The 16,213-nt window shown below is 44.9% G+C and overlaps 1 protein-coding gene across 1 annotated transcript in view; it reads left to right on the forward strand.

Annotated features, from left to right (window-relative positions):
• The first annotated feature begins 7,022 nt into the window (after positions 1-7,022).
• TAMALIN (trafficking regulator and scaffold protein tamalin) overlaps positions 7,023-16,213 on the forward strand; it is a 30,260-nt gene continuing 21,069 nt past the window's right edge. The window contains exon 1 of the mRNA XM_060252413.1: positions 7,023-7,216. Coding sequence (XP_060108396.1) covers positions 7,052-7,216 — 165 coding nt within the window. The 5' untranslated portion in view covers positions 7,023-7,051. The remainder of the gene's footprint in view (positions 7,217-16,213) is intronic.

A 16,213-nucleotide genomic window follows, 5' to 3' on the forward strand; every position in this document is an offset into this window, starting at 1 on the left:
AGGAAGAAATGTCATCTTGGTTTAGCCCCTAACTAGGATTAATGGGCATAGACCCCCTCTCAGAGGTCTGTAATACCCTGAACTGTGAAGGCATAATTGGATAAAAACCCAGTCTGTGAAAACCAGAGGCAGTAAAAACAATAGCCTTGAAAGATAACTGAAGAAAGGATATATTGTTTTGGAATTCGGGGTTGCGGTTTCTTCATGAGCTTCGGAGGCCACGAGATTTAGCTTTAGCTTTCCTAACTTTTTCTCTACAAACACTGGTGATTTGTTTATATTCATCCTTGGTTATAAGGCCCTCCTTCCAATTCCTAAAGGAGTCTTTTTTATTTCTCAAGTCTTTAGAGAGTTGTTTATGGAGCCACTTTGGCTTTTTTAGGTTTTTTCCATTTTTTCTTCTCATAGGAATCGTCTGTGATTGCGCTTTCAGTATTTCGCTTTTAAGAAACTCCCATCCATCCTGAACCCCCTTCCTCCTATTTCTGATCATGGGATTTTACCCAGCATAGTTCTAAGTTTATAAAAGTTTGCCTTTCTGAAGTCCAACCTATAAGTCTGACTATGTATAGCTTTTCCCTTCCTTAATACTGTAAATTCCAAAATCACATGGTCACTACTGCCCAGGGTGCCCACTATTTCCACTTCTTCAATCAATTCTTCCTTGTTGGTAAGAATCAAATCCAAGATAGCAGATCCCCTTGTTTCCTTCTTCACTTTCTGGAGAAGAAAGTTGTCAGCAAGACAAGTCAGGAATCTATTTGACTTTTCATTTTTAGCAGAGTTGGACTTCCAACAGATATCTGGGTAACTGAAATCTCCCATGATCACTGTATCCCTTCTCTTGGAGAACTTTGCAATCTGCTGTAGAAGTATCTCATCCAAGTCCTCTACCTGACTTGGTGGTCTATAGCAGACCCCCACAATAATATCATTGTTGTTTCTTACTCCTTTTATTTTTACTCAGATACTCTTAACTGAGCTGCCATGCTCCGATTCATGTATTTCCTCACAAGTATATACCTCCGCCCTTTCTCATTTGCCTGTCCCTTTTAAATAAGTTGTACCCCATAATCCTAATATTCCAGTTGTGAGTGTCATCCCACCACATTTCAGTAAGGCCTATTATGTCATAGTCTCCTTTCTTTATTAGGACTTCCAGATCCTCCTGTTTGTTTCCCATACTCTGCGCATTAGTGTAAAGACATCGGAATCCACGTTTTATGCATCCCGAGGGTTTAGTTTCCATACAAGCCTGCAAGTTAACATTACCTAGCGTATGCGCCACTCTTCAAATCTTTAATGTTCTTATCCCCAGTTTCTGGCATCATACGAGGCTCTGAATTATTGTCTTGCTCCTCCTTACAATTTAGTTTAAAGCCCACCTTATTAGGTTAGCAAGGCTGTTACCAAACACCCCTTTCCCTACCGCCACAAGGTGCAAACTATCTCCTGATAAAAGACCACCATCTCGAAAGCGTAAGCCATGGTCCAGAAATCTGAATCTTTCCTGACGACACCATTGACGTAGCCAGTCGTTTATTTGAAGTATTCTTCTGTCTCGTCCTAAGCCATGGCCTTCAACAGGAAGCACTGATGAGAACACAACCTGTATGCCCAGCTCCTTCACCTTCTGACCCAGAGCCACATAGTCTTTTCTAATACATTCAGGGCTATGATGGACAGGCAATATCATTTGTTCCCATGTGGATCAGCAAGAAAGGATAGTAATCCGTGGGCTTGATAACTCTTCCAATCCTTTCTGTCACATGCTGGATGCGTGCTCTTGGCAGACAGCAGACCTCTTGGGATGACAAGTCAGGTCGGCACACTTTGGGCTCCACCCCTCTGAGCAAAGAGTCTCCAATCACCACCACCTTCCTCTTCCTATATTGGGGAGCAGAAGCTCCAGGCTTCTTATTCACATGATCCTGAGAAACTTTGTTCAAGCTTCATGGAGGCTGGGGAAGTAGGCCTTGTTCCAAAGGTTCAAAATCAGTTACTGTGGGGAGATGCTGGAACCTATTGCTGAGCAGTAGGGGCCCAGAACATCTCCTGATTTTCTTTCTCCTTCGGGTTACATTTTTCCAGGAACCCTCCTCCTGTGTTGGGTTCTCTTCTAATTGCTGAGATACCATTTCCTCTTTCTCCTCTCGTCCTTTCAAGAGCGCCTCATGCGTTTTGTCAAGAAAATCCTCACCTTCCTTTATACACTGCAGTGTGGACAATCGTGCCTCCAGTCGCTGTATCTTCTCCTCCAGTAGGGCCACTAACTTACACTTGCTGCAAGTGTAATTCATGCTACTCTCAGGTAGAAATACAAACATCCCACAGTCTTTACACGTCACTGCCTCTACTTGCTCACCAGCCATACTGCTGCAATCCATTTCAAAATTTTCTTTATCTTCACTTATCTTTAAATCGCACTACCAACTGCCACTTGAAACTACTTGTGGGTAACTACCCACCTATCTACAGAACCCCCAAGCTAGACCCCCAGGCTAAGAGCCACAGGCCAAGAGCCCTTTGGCTCTTGCCCTTCGGCTCACGCCTCTGGCAAGGATGAGCCTTGCAAATTAAAAGCTCAAGCCTCCACCCGCCTCTGACTCAACAGCCAGAGCAACAGCAGAGGGTGAGGCCAGCAATTACCCTCAGGCAAACAAGCTCTCCTCACTCAGCAACAGCTACCCAAAAGACACACAAAAGCAACCAGAAACCCCTCTCCTGCAAGCACCAAGCACACACACAGTTACCTCCCACAGCAACCCTAGGTAATGCTCCCCAGCAGTTTTAGAAAAGCAAATCAAGTCTCACTCACCTTACCAGCAGCTCTGTTCTAGATCCAAGCACCTTCTCCTATTATGATTGCCCTTTAACATAAATCCTTGAAAATGGACTTGAGGTGCTTTTAAAATTCAATAAAAAAGGAGAGAGATCAGGCGATATCAGGGGTTGAAAACGCTAAGGTAAAATTGCACAAACTTTTGTTCTCATATCAGGCTAATGAGAGGTTCTTAGATTATTCTCAACTACTTAGATCTTTATATTGAGAGGCTTTCATTACAGGGTTTTCCCAAACACTCCTAATACATTTGATATAATCACTGGCTCTTTGGTGTCCAGAAGGCTGGTACCCTCTTCCCAGTACCAAAACCCCTTCACTTTGGAACACCAGTACTCTTCTTGAGTTGTTAACAATCTTTTAGGTCTCTACAGGCAGTTTCTGTAGAGGCAGTTTCACACCAGACTAGGGATCTCTGTATTCCTCAGAGATAACTCTCCATTTGACTAGGTAGGGATTCTTCTTCTCTCTAGAACAGGGATGTCGAACTCATTTGTTATGAATGCCGGATCTGACATAAATGAGACTTTGAGGGGCCGAGCCATGTTGGGTCAGGCCATGTGTGTACCTATTTAAGATTAGGTAGCAGACAAACACAAATATATATATTAAAAAACTTAAAACATGCTTAACACGTTAGCACTGATTGGTCTTAAAGGTACTTTCTTTGTATCTCCCCTGTGTGATCGAGGGAACTGGGCAAAGGAAGCTCTGGCTCTTTCCCTCCCTCCCCAGGGGACCAGGAGGGGGAGGAGCCTCAGCCAGTAGAAGCTTGGCTCAGTAGTTCTGCTGTGTGCCAGACAGTGCCTGGCAAAGCAAACTATTCCTACCCCCTTCCTCCCCAAGGGAGGAGCCTCAGCCAATGGAGAAAATAGAGGTTTTGCTCTATAGCTCCTGTACAAAGCAAGCTGTGATGCAGAAGGGAGCAAGAGAGGGAGAAGGAAGCAGATGACAGCCAGTTGCTCGGGGGCCTGATGAGAGCCCTCCGGGGGCCTGATTTGGCCCCCAAACTGCATGTTTGACACCCTGCTTTAGAAGATCTATCCCCTTTCCTTTGGCCTGAATGGGACTCTTCTCTACTTCCTAAACCTCCTTGCCAAACTTTCCCCGTTTTCCGTGTTAAAACTGCTCTTAGCTAATGCTGAATTCAGAGTGTATTCAGTCATGGCTGAAATCTGACTTTGTCAGCACGAAACCCCTTTCTGTCATATGCTCTCTGTGTGTACACAAGATTCTATCTCCTCAGCACACACCTTTCACACTTTTTTTCTACTCAGCTGCTTCACAGTCCCATAGCTGTATGTACAGCACTTTTAAGCGTCTTAAAAAGTGCAGCCCGTCACAGAGGACAGGACATTTTGTCCCTTCAGAATGCTGACAACCCTGCTTTAAGTGGTTTTACACTAGTTACCCGACTCTGAGGATAAAATCCTAGATTCTTCAGGCTCTTAAAAACTGGTGGTGGAAAGTCACTCCTGGTTTATGGTGACTCCTGGTGGGGTTTTCAAGGCAAGAGACGTTCAGAGGTGTTTGTCCTTGCCTGCCTGCGCATTATGACCCTGGTATTCCTTGGTGGTCTTCCATCCGAATACCAGCCAGGGCCAACTCTGCTTAGCTTCTGAGATATGGCAAGACTGGGCTTGCTTTGGCCATCCCAGTCAGCAAAAGCTAAAATACAGCAAATAGGAATCACATTTAACATGCTTGAGACCTGTGAAGAATATGCATGTATCATTTGGTAGAAAATGCTGTCAAGTTGTAACTGCTTTATGGCAACCTTGTAAGGCAAGAGATAAACAGAGATTGCTCGCCACTGCCTGTCTCTGTAGTGTAGCAACTGTGGTGGATCTCCTGATTAAGTGGAAATGGACAGCTAAAGCAGGGGTGTCGAACTCATTTGTTATGAGGGCCAGATCTGACATAAATGAGACCTTGTTGGGCTGGGCCATGTCAGGTTGGGCCAAGTCATGCCGGGCTGGGCCATGTGTGTACCTATTTAAAATTAGGTAGCAGAGATATAAACTTTATAAGGAACACAGACAAAAAACTTAAAACATTAGCACTCATTGGTTTTAAAGATGCTTTTTTTGTATTTCTCCCATGGGATCCAGGGAATTGGGCAAAGGAAGCTCTGGCTCTTTCTTTCTTTCTTTCTTTCTTTCTTTCTTTCTTTCTTTCTTTCTTTCTTTCTTTCTTTCTTTCTTTCTTTCTTTCCTTCCCAAGGAGACTGGGGGCAGGGGGAAGCCTCAGCCAATAGAAGGAAGAGAGGCTTGGCTCAGTAGCTTTGCTGTGCAACTGAGAGAGCCTGGCAAAGCAAGCTATTCCTCCCCAAGGGAGGAGCCTCAGCTAATGGAGAAAACAGAGGTTTTGCTCTGTAGCTCCTGTGCAATTGAGCAAACCTTGCCAAGCAAGCTGTTATGCAGAAGGAAGCAAGAGAGAGGGAGAAGGAAGCAGATGACAGCAAATTGCTCGGGGGCCTGACAGGAACCCCCCAGGGGCCTGATTTGGCCCCAAATTGCATGTTTGACACCCCTGAGCTAAAGCATTTCTTAGCATGGAGGTAAATAACTTCATCTGGTTAAGCCTTTATTAAAAGGGCAGTGCATTTTACCACTATAGACAAGGCACCTTGTTTGCATGTAGTATGTCCTCCGTTCAATCCCCACTATCTTCACTCAAAAGGATCAGGTAGCAGGTGATGTGAAAGACCTCCACCTTGGCTCCTGTTGATCCATTACCAGTCAAAGTAGAGGACACAGATCAAGGGACTGACTCAGTAGAAGGTAGCTTCATGTATTCATGGGTACACTGCGAATCTTTGGTTGCAACTTCTTTAGCTAGTCAAGGAGTCTGATAATGCAACAGAAACAAACTTCTATTTAATAAACACCTACCGTACTTATCCCCGACCTTTATAAGGGCGTCTCTATTACCGTATGAACATTTTTCCTGCAATTGAGAAGAGTTGGCAGCAGAGGGCGCTAAATACCACAGAGACATTTTACAGCCTCCAACGAAAGGAACGTGAATACGAATTAAATCGGTAGTATCGTGATATATTTTAACAAGATTTGTGAATCGGACTGCAACAAATAAATTAACCAAGTCATTTCTTTCTTAGTTTGTTTTCACCTTGTCCGTATATATATACACAAGGCGTCCAACTACCCTTCTATAATGTATGGAGGAATTATTTTAAACGTTGAATGTGGTTTTTATAATACTAGGGATGTAATTCCTTTCATTCTTCTTCTTTTAATTGTAACGGCCCATGGCGACATACAATAAACTATCTATTTTAAACGATTATCGTTCTTTCCCTCCCATTTCAGTGCCTTGCCACAAATTAAAAAAGGATCCTTTGAGGCCGTTCGCATTTTTTCCTCTTAAAAGCAAGAGTGAGTTTTGTCTGTTTTCACAATAGCCGCCTTTCTACTTGAGAAGCAGACCCAAATCCAGTTTCCCATCCTCAGGCGGTCATGCTGCGGAAGGCCCGCGCAACCTCCTGCAGAAAGGAGCATTGTGTCTCCGCGTTAAAGCCGGCCTGAGACAATCGAAGCCAGCAAGTCGTGGACACGGACGGAGGGCATCTTCTGTTGCGCGCGAGCTCTTCTGCAGCATGGGCCCACCGCGCGCGCGCACCTCAACCCGGACCCCGCGCCGGCTCCCGCAGAGAGAGGACTGTGTCGGGCAGGGCTGCAAAGGGAGAAGGACGGGCGCGAGATTGTCAAGCACTGTGGACTCAACAATGCATTCCTACAGGGGAGCTCGAGCTTTACAGGAAGAGGGTGGAGCTCGCGGGGAAGGGGGCTGCGCCTGCCATACCGAGGCGTGGATTGGCGTGACGTGTCTTAATGTTTCGGAATTTCCCTGGAAGGAAGCGAAGGCGCGGGAGGCTCGTCTTGCGCTTAAAAAGACCAGCGGCGAGATAATCAAAGTTCATCCCCTTTTTCTGAACATCCCCACGCGGCGGGTTTCCCGCTTGGGGGCGGGGCGCCGTAGGAACAGTGGGCGTGGACTCGCCGCAAGGGCGTGGCTTCCCCCGGGTTTCTTTTTCCAAAAAGAAGCGGCCTTTCGCGAGCAGAGGGGAAAGAGGAGGCGTGTCCTCTGTTGGGGTGGGCGTGCCCTCTGCGATGCTCCGCCCCCGCCTCCGGTCAGAGTCCATATAGGTGCCTGCATTGAAAGCGGCCCTTTCCCCACGGCCTGGCCATGACCCTGCGGAGGCTCCGGCGACTCCGGCCCGGGCAGCCAGAGCGAGAGGCGCCAGCGGCGGAGGCGTTGAGCGAGGGAGGGCCAGGCGCTCTGCGGGACCGGGCGTCGGAGCTGGAACGGGCGCTGGCGGCCTCGGGGGGCACCTTGCCCCGAACCCGCAGGGTGAGTGAGGGAGGGGCTGCAGTCCCCGGGCATGGCGGGGGCGGGGGGGAGCCCAGCAGCGTGCCTGATTCCGGACTGGGCAGCAGCAGCCCCAGCAGGCTCCCTCGCCCGTCCCAGCCTCAGCTCTCCCGCCACAAAGGAGGCTGCCCTTCTTCCCTCCCTTTGCCTGCTCTCCTACCCGCCACTCCGCCCCCCCTTCCCCGTGCAGCTGCCCAAGCCGGTCCGGGGCATCCTCTTTTCCGCACGCGGTAATGCTGCTGCCGCCGCCGCCGGGGCGCCCGCGTATCCTTCATCGCTGCAATTGGAGGGGATGTCTGTGGAGAATGAGTTCTGCGGGGCTAATGCAAGAGTCTGCGATGTGGTTGGGGGTCCCGGCTTCTCTCCGGTTGCGTGTGGCCTTTCCCCATTCACCACGATCTGCCAGGGGGGCGGGGGGGGGGGATAAACCAAGTTACTTGCTCATTAATTCCGGCTCATGCCCTTGACACTTCTATCGTTCGCTGCCGCCTCCTAATTCACAGCTTGTGATAAGAATAGTTTTGCTTCTGGGGATAGGTTGAGGGACCCAAGAGGATAATTGACTTCATTGCTCTTTTCCTGCCTTTCACATGCCTTAGAACTCAAGCATCCATAAGATTCCTAGCCAGGCATTGACCAAACTGAGACCTTCAGCAAGGATGCCATTCCAGGTGCTTTCCAGCTGTGTTCCGAGACCCGCACAAGTGTGGACTGTACTTCCTTGCTGATGCTACTTCTAGTGCTCCAAGTCCCCACCACTAATTAGACAGATGGTCCATTGAGATAGGCTTGCCTAATAAAGCTGTGTTGCAAATGGGTGCTGAGCATTCTGTGACTCTTCTTGACGTGAACTAGAGTGAGACCAGATGATCACTTGGTAACTAAAAGGCATTTCTGGAAAGCTGCGGAGACGGTAGGCCAGGTTTTAGTAGGGCTACTGAACGTGAGCAGGGCTGTGAGGTTGCTACTCCATGGACCTCTGCAGAGTGTGTTTATAACATGTTTCAGTATTCAGCCTGGCCAGGATAGCCTTGCATCGAAGAGAGCAATTTAAGTTTCTTTCTCGTGGAGTATTTTCAGCAATGTGTAAGCATTTAGCTGCTTAGTGTGGACTTTTAAAAATGGGGTTCTTCTACTTTCTGCACTCCCATGTTAGTAAAAATAGTGAGAGAAACTTGCAGGCAGTTCTAATACAGTTGCATAAAAGCACCTGGAAGAATTTTCTGTATCATTTAAGATTTAGCAAAGGCTTCCTCTCATGTATGCTTAATAGGAATCATGAAATTTGGGTTAAATGCAGTCATGTTGCTTGAAGGACAACATGCTTGCTTACATTTAGATGCTTATTCCAGCAGGAAACTCTTTAGCTTCTCCACAATGTCTCCCAAAATGCAAAGCTGATAAGTTGCCTTTGTGGATGTTGTTTGACTGATTGTGTTTCCCATGCTGGTAGTTCTATTTGGCTGGACAGGTTCATGACTAGCCAAGTTCATGACTACCTCTGATGGCATGGTTGGTGTTAGATCCAGTGATTGTGGTGATTGTGTTGCCTGGGGGTGTGTGGCAGCAAAGTTGCCACATCACCAGACTTAACAACATCAACTACACCATCTCAGGCTTATTCACATGCTCATCTTCTAACATTCTATATGCCATTAAATGACAACAATGCCTTTCAGTTTTCTACATAAGGCAAACAGGTCAAACTCTATGCCAAAGGATAAATGGACACAAATCTGACATAAAAAATCACAGGACTGAGAAACTTGTAGGGAAACATTTCAGCCTTCCAGGACATTCAGTAGGTGACCATAGAAGTAGCTGTTTTATTGTACAAGAACAGAGTAAAAAGTAAAACTGCTGAGTGTAAGTTATTACAACACTCAGGAACAATGGAATCACCAGGACTTAACAGGGATATTAGTTTCCTATCTGACTACCTAGGCTAACTTCATTCAGCCCTTACATCTGTGTTCTCACCATTCCCCAGAAGAGCAATACGTCTTCTTTATTTTATTTCTTATTTGGAATAATTGATTCGAATAATAGATTGTAACATAACATCATGAATAGTTGAATGTAATGTAAATTGGAATGGTGGATTTGAATGTATTAATCTGGTCTGGAGATAGGGGAAATAACTCTGCACAGCCAATCACCTCCCCCCTTCAAAGAAAAAAATGCTGTGTAAGGTCACCTCCATGCTTGAGAGGAGATGGATGGAGTGTAACAGGGTCTCAGTTAATTACTCTCAGCATTCCACAGTTAAGGATACATCTACCCATCAGTCTTTAGTTCTGACATATTTATTTCCTTCACTACATTTTCCCCAGAATTAAAACCAAACAAATGTAAACTTAGATTGCTATTCCTGTTTAGTCCTACATCTGTTAAAACATCTTCATTATGCTGTATGCTAATTTACTGCTCACTCTCTACCTATATGTATGGACTGGTAATTTCCATTTCATTGTATCTGAAGTGTGCATACACACAAAAGCTTATGCTTTGAATAAAACTTCGTTGGTCTTAAACATGCCACCAGATTCAAACTTTGTTCTATTACTTGTTCTCCACAAGTAAATGGATCCGCTCATCATCTGTTACTGATCATTTGTGCCTCTCATAGGGCAGTTTCCTGAATGCCTACCCACTGTAATCTCTCTGTGTTCCATGACAATGAGAAGGATTAATTTGATGTTTGTTCTTCTTCAAGCCCAAAATAAGGATGCAGTTACAGACAGGACTAGACTAGGAAGTGGAAAATGCCCTGGAGTAAGTCCCTGTGGCAGAGCAGCCCTTGTGGTGCTACAAGCCAGCATTTCAGGGGAACTCAGTGGTGCCAGCTGTGGGCAGCAGCTTGCCCCTTACTTCATCCCACAAAACAGTGCAGGAGGAGGCAGTTGACAAGCTGATTCTGACTACCGATGAAATGTCTGAACCAAGTGGCCTTTGAACCATGGGCAGAGTTGCTGGGGCTTGACTACCAGTGGCCATGAAAATGTCCTTGTAAGTGAATTGCCCGGTTTGCCCCTGCCTGGGCATGTGCAAGTGCTTCAATTGCTAATCCTTCTTAACAGTGTGATATGTTAAATGTATGCTAACACTGCAAATGGGTGTTGCTAGTGTGAAGTGCAGGTGGCAGGCAGGAAGGGTGCATGTAGTCCTTGGTGACAATAGTTTAGCCAGCTCCTTGGAGAAAAATACTTCAAATCCAAAACTATCCAGTTTGTTCTTTAATATCCAGACCTGTTCCAAGAGCGATTTAAGTTGGCTCAAATAGCTAACTCCCCGAACAAGCCACAATCCATGTAATGCCTTTGTATTAGAACCCAAACAATTTTTTACTTCTCCAGAACGCCTCCTCTGGTTGGGTGTTATAAACTTTTTTTTAAAAGCTAATTGTCATTACCTGCAAGGGCAAGAGGTTTTTTTCAAAACTGTCAGGCTTCCCATAGGATGCTAGGGAGTATTGCTGGGTTTTGTTAATTAATCAAAATGTATTGTACAGGGGAAGAGGTACATGAACTAGTGTGCCAATGGCACTATGCTATGAGTTCTGGAGGCCTGAAGATATTTTTGTTTAGCTGACTTTAGCATATGTTCTTACCATGTGTTCAGATGAACTGTGATGAATGTTCATTAAAGTAGTGGAGTGGGATAAGCCTGGAGATTGGTATAGCTGTTTTGTTGAAAGTAGAACATGCCACGAGTTAACTTTTTTTTCTTTTAAAACATGTAGCTATTTGCTGATGTTTCTTTAGAGGGAGGAAATCTTTCTGGTAGCACAAGGAATAATCCTTATCCACAGAATGTTCTCAGGCTTTCCTGAGCAGACTGTTCGGAATTGGTGGGTCAGGTGACTGGAAATTCTCGTCAACACATTAAGTCTCATTCATTTCAAGTGTAACTTGTGCTGTGTGTTCTTGGCTCAGCTTTTCAAAATATGCCTTGTGGGAAAAGCACATTTTCCCAGCTGAATTAACACTCTGAAGAAAGGAGCAAATTCTTCTCCTACCTCTCCCACCATCACCTTGTTCCTGGAAGTCTTAGTACTTTTTGCAAACTTTATTGCTAAATATTCTACTGCCAGTTAATCTCCATGATATTCAGAAGTACTTAAGACCATGTGTCTGTGTTAGTAAAAGTGCTTAGGCTGAAGTAACTGTTACATTATGTAGTGTTGCTGCTTCTCACATTTGGTCTTTTAAGCGTCCTGCAAGGCCGGCCGCTGTTCTCATTTTACAGTTGGTAATGCAGGGTGAGAACATGACCTCTGAGTAGCGTTAAGTGAATGAATGGATCAACAGGACCTGACCACTTCTAGGTCTCCCACCTCCAGTATCAACGCTGTCATGGGATGAGATCTTGTAGGGTGCCTTTAAAAAGAAAGAACTTCAGAATGGCTAAACCTGATTCTCCTTGCAGATTCACTAGCAGACTAGCCCAGGCTAGCCCAATCCTGTCAGATCTTGGAAGCTAAGCCAGGGTCAGCCTTGGTAGTATTTGGAACGGTGATGTCCAAGAAATACCAGGCTTATGATGCAGAAGCAGACGATGGCAAACCACCTCTGAAACAACTCTTGTCTTAAGAACAAGGCTAGCTCGCCACCTGGTGGTGCATATAATGCTAAAAAGAGCTAGAACTTCCTACCAAGTGGTACATAATGCTAAAGGAGCTAGAACTTCTGGCTGCCAGGTAATCTTAGAAAATCTTTTGTCTATTCTACACTGCATGATGATGATGTAGCAGACCTATGCTTCTACTTTGCTGGGTCCAGCTTATCCTTCTAAACTCAGCAAAAACAGGTTAGTCCTTTTCTTCTGCTTCCATCCCTTTTCTATTACTATGAACTTTGTTCTATTGTTTACAAAATTGGTATGCTACCTTTCTGCCCAATCAGAATCACTTAAGCAGTTCACATTTAAAACATTATAAAAACAGTTAAAACTCAAATTCATATTACAGGGCACATAGAACAGTAATTAAAACATAGGGCAGGAAGCTGGGCAATCTGTGGAATCTAGGTTGTGAGAGTGGTTTAACTTTCTGTACTCCATTGTTCTAAACAATCTCAAAAGGATTGGGGGGTGGCTCATGAATACATTTCTTGTTGCTTCTTGTGTTAGGTGTCAACTTTTAAATAGTGCTTTTGCCACTGATTGCTGCCCAAAGCCAAAATCCTTGTAGTGAGTTTTCCATTGACATGCTGAACCCATTTTTCCAAGCACTTCTTTCTCTCCCCACAATTCCCTTTCACTGCAATGTAGACAAAGATAAGAAAAGTCACCATGGAATAGTCTTCATATGAGTAGTGCTTCACAGTATCCTGTAACATCCTAGTGAAAAGAAATTGTCAGAGAGGAAGAATTTTTTGCATCTTGCTCATGGTAACAGTAAAGTAGACTGGCTTTGAGGCTGGGTGCCAGTGGGCCATCATGGGGTAGTGGTGGAAGTGTTGAACTAAGATCTGAGAGACGCAGGTTCAAATCTCCACTCTGCCATGGAAGCTTGCAGGGTGAGCATTGGACACTCACTTTTTCTTCTCTGCTTAATCTACCTCACAGGGACATTAGGTTAAAATGGAGAAGAACAATGTAAGGTGCTTGAGAATGGCAATATGTAAATAAAGTCAGTACCAGAGTTCATATCTACCACTTCAGTTATGCACATGTCTTCTTTCTGTTTGTACCTTGCCCTGTTTTGAACTGCCCAGTCAGTTCTTTGTCCCATGTTTTCCCTTCCCTCCTTACTTATGGGCATCTTAAGACTTGATCTACATGGGCAGAAAAGAAGAATGCTGTAATAAAAGCCTGAGGTGTGGAGTGGACTGTATCACTTCACACTGAATATGGGGTTGGCATTTTAAATTGAGACTTCATGCAAAAAATCTCCTGCATGTATGCAGGGAAGGGGTGAGTTTACCTTAGCAAGGAAGAGGTTTTTGCCATTTCTCTGTTTGTTCTGCTAACAGTTTTATTTATTTATTTATTTATTTAGAATTTATATTTATTTAGAATTTATTTATTTATTTAGAATTTATTTAGAATTTACTTGCAAGGAATGGTATCCCTCACATAGAATCGAGTGCCTCTGTCTGCTGCGGGGTGTATTTTGAGGTATCTGTACCAGAGTATAAAGATGATATGAAAAGCATCTGGGGGCAAGAAGCTTTTGTCAGCAAGTGATGCCTCTGAAAACTGAAGAATAATACATTTCTCCATCTCTTCCACCCCATCTCTAGCTCAGGAGTGGCCAAACTTGTTTAACATAAGAGCCACACAGAATAGTCAGTCACACAGAATAAACATCAGATGTTTGAGAGCCTCAAGGAAGGGAGGAAAGAAAGCAAATAAATGTGGAGGTGGAAAGAAAGCAACTTTAACATAAAACACATTCTCCAAGCTGCCAGCTGACTTGGCTTGGAGAAGTGATTTAAAGGGAGAAATGCCTTCTTCAAGTCAGCCAATAAGGGATTGGGGGCTTCAAGAGCCACACAATGTGGGTGAAAGAACTACATGTGGCTTCTGAGCCACAATTTAGCCACCACTGCTCTAGCTTATCTAAGGGAAGTTATTATGACACATGTATGGCTGGGAGTTCTTAGAAACAAACTAGGACAACATGTTAGGGAGAGCTTTACTGCCAATGCAACTTTAGCATCACATCTCTGAACTTTGCTGTGTTTTTAGAAACAACATTGGGGGAAATAAGGACTCATTTCCTGTGCAGCTCTCTACATCCCATAATAGTATCCTGTGGCTATGGTAGCCTGTTACTGCAGGCAGAGATAACAACTGTGGAAAGGAACTCTGAATACTATGACTAGAGTGCCAGCTACAAAGAAGTCCCCCAATTACCAGATTACAGAAGTTGTTACCTCAATATGGGGGTGGAGGGGGAGGTGACAGAGCGGGGTGCCTGACGGTTGTTGAGGGATGACGTCTTTGCTGAACACCTTGGCTACCGAAACATGCCTGGTGTTCAGAACAGAAGTGACATAAGTGTGAAGGAAAAGAACAATTGGGTGAGAGACGTATACGTAGTGAGAGGTCACAGCTTAATTTACAAAGCCATTTCAAAGCAAATCTTCCCGCTCGTTCCAAAAATGTTCTGAGGTCAAGATTTGGAAATCATGTTGTACTAATTGATTTCCAACTTGAACATTTAAGTATTGAATTCCCAAAGCAAGAATTATTAATACATTTTGTTTGTGGAGATTTCTGTATTGGATTTGCGTTGATGCATGACCATTGTTAAACTCCCTGAGTATTTATTGTGGTGAATTCATACCTTATCTTCACACTTCAGAAGCTGAAAATCTCCTTCACTGTTGTACTTGAAGTGCTGTGTCCTTCCATCTGAACAACCACCCATTATGTTTTTGAATTACTGTTTAAAGCGTATCTCCCAGGTGGAAGGAGGCAAGTCAAGAGCACCAGCTCCTACAGAAATATAGTGTAGTCTCCTCTGAGGGTAGGTAATGGTTGCATGTTGAAGATTCCGATTGCACCTGAGGCACAGATACAGAAGAATTATCCACTTCTGTGTTGCCCAGTTCGAAAGGGCAGGGCAAGAACAATGGTCGCTGCAGAGACAGCCTCTTCTATGGATGGGCTTGTACAGGACTTTTTTCCCTGGGGGAACACAACAGAATGGAGCTCCTGAATCTCTGTGGAAACAAAATTCTCATCAAATGTTTAAAAGCTCTTAAGGGGCACCATGTGTTTCTCCTTCATTTCCCTCTTGAGAGCTCCAACACCTCTTTTTCTGGGGATGGGGGGGGAAGCCCTGGGTTTGAACAAGCTTTTTCCTTGATATCTCTGCACCACTCATCTCTAATTTGCAGTGGATTTTGCTCCTCATGGTTATCCCATCCTTGCATTGAGTCACGAAAGCTTCTGTGGTTGAAACTGCCTGGTGAGTTTGCTCTGAATCAGACTCTGCAAAGTCCTGGCAATGCTGAACCCTCTGGTGTAATCAAAACTGCTGCCTTTTTCTGCCTCGCAGGCTCATGCCAAGTCTGTTTCTCAGTACCAGAACTGACTCTGATCACGATAATCAGTAAGGGGGTTGAAGCATGTAGAGAACTCAGTATCATCAGTCCTGTTAGCAGCAGTTAACTTGGGGAGGGGCAGTATTTTGTAGTATATTTGAGCCCCAAGCTTCCTCTTAAGAACATAAGAGAACATATGAAGCTGCCTTATACTGAATCAGACCTTTGGTCCATCAAAGTCAGTATTGTCTTCTCAGACTGGCAGCGGCTCTCCAGGGTCTCAAGCTGAGGTTTTTCACACCTATTTGCCTGGACCCTTTTTTTGGAGATGCCAGGGATTGAACCTGGGACCTTCTGCTTCCCAAGCAGATGCTCTACCACTGAGCCACCATCCCTCCCCTCAAGCCATGTTGGATCAGGCCAATGGCCCATCCAGTCCAACACTCTGTATCACACAGTGGCCAATACACACACACACTGTGGCTAATAGCCACTGATGGACCTCTGCTCCATATTTTTATCTAACCCCCTCTTGAATCTGTCTTGGGAACTCACTGATAGATCTGCCACTTGACTGAAGGTTTGCATCAGTTTCAAGGTGGTTGTGGTAATGGCAGCTTGTACTGATAACCAGCAGCAGATCTTGTACAGATGTGCTGAGAGGGTAATAGCTGGTGTCAGCTACCCTCAAGGTTAACTTTGCGTCACAGAGAAAGAAAAAAAAAACCCCAAAACAAACCCAACTTTATTTGTCAAATCTCAGAGTGATGCCTAGTGAGGTAAGGTAAATGTGGAATGATGATTTGGCATTTTATACTATCTTATACTAGGAAAGTGCAAAAAATCTCATGGACAGTCCGGAGACCAGGAGAATTAGAGGGGAGGGCCTGAAGCTGTGTCTCCTGGTTTCACTTGGAGGGTGATTTTCTGCTTCTCATTGATAGCCTGGGAGCCCTGAGCCCACCTACTGTATGCCTTCCTG

The sequence above is a fragment of the Heteronotia binoei genome, chromosome 13 (assembly GCF_032191835.1).
Source record: "Heteronotia binoei isolate CCM8104 ecotype False Entrance Well chromosome 13, APGP_CSIRO_Hbin_v1, whole genome shotgun sequence".
NCBI lineage: Eukaryota > Metazoa > Chordata > Lepidosauria > Squamata > Gekkonidae > Heteronotia > Heteronotia binoei.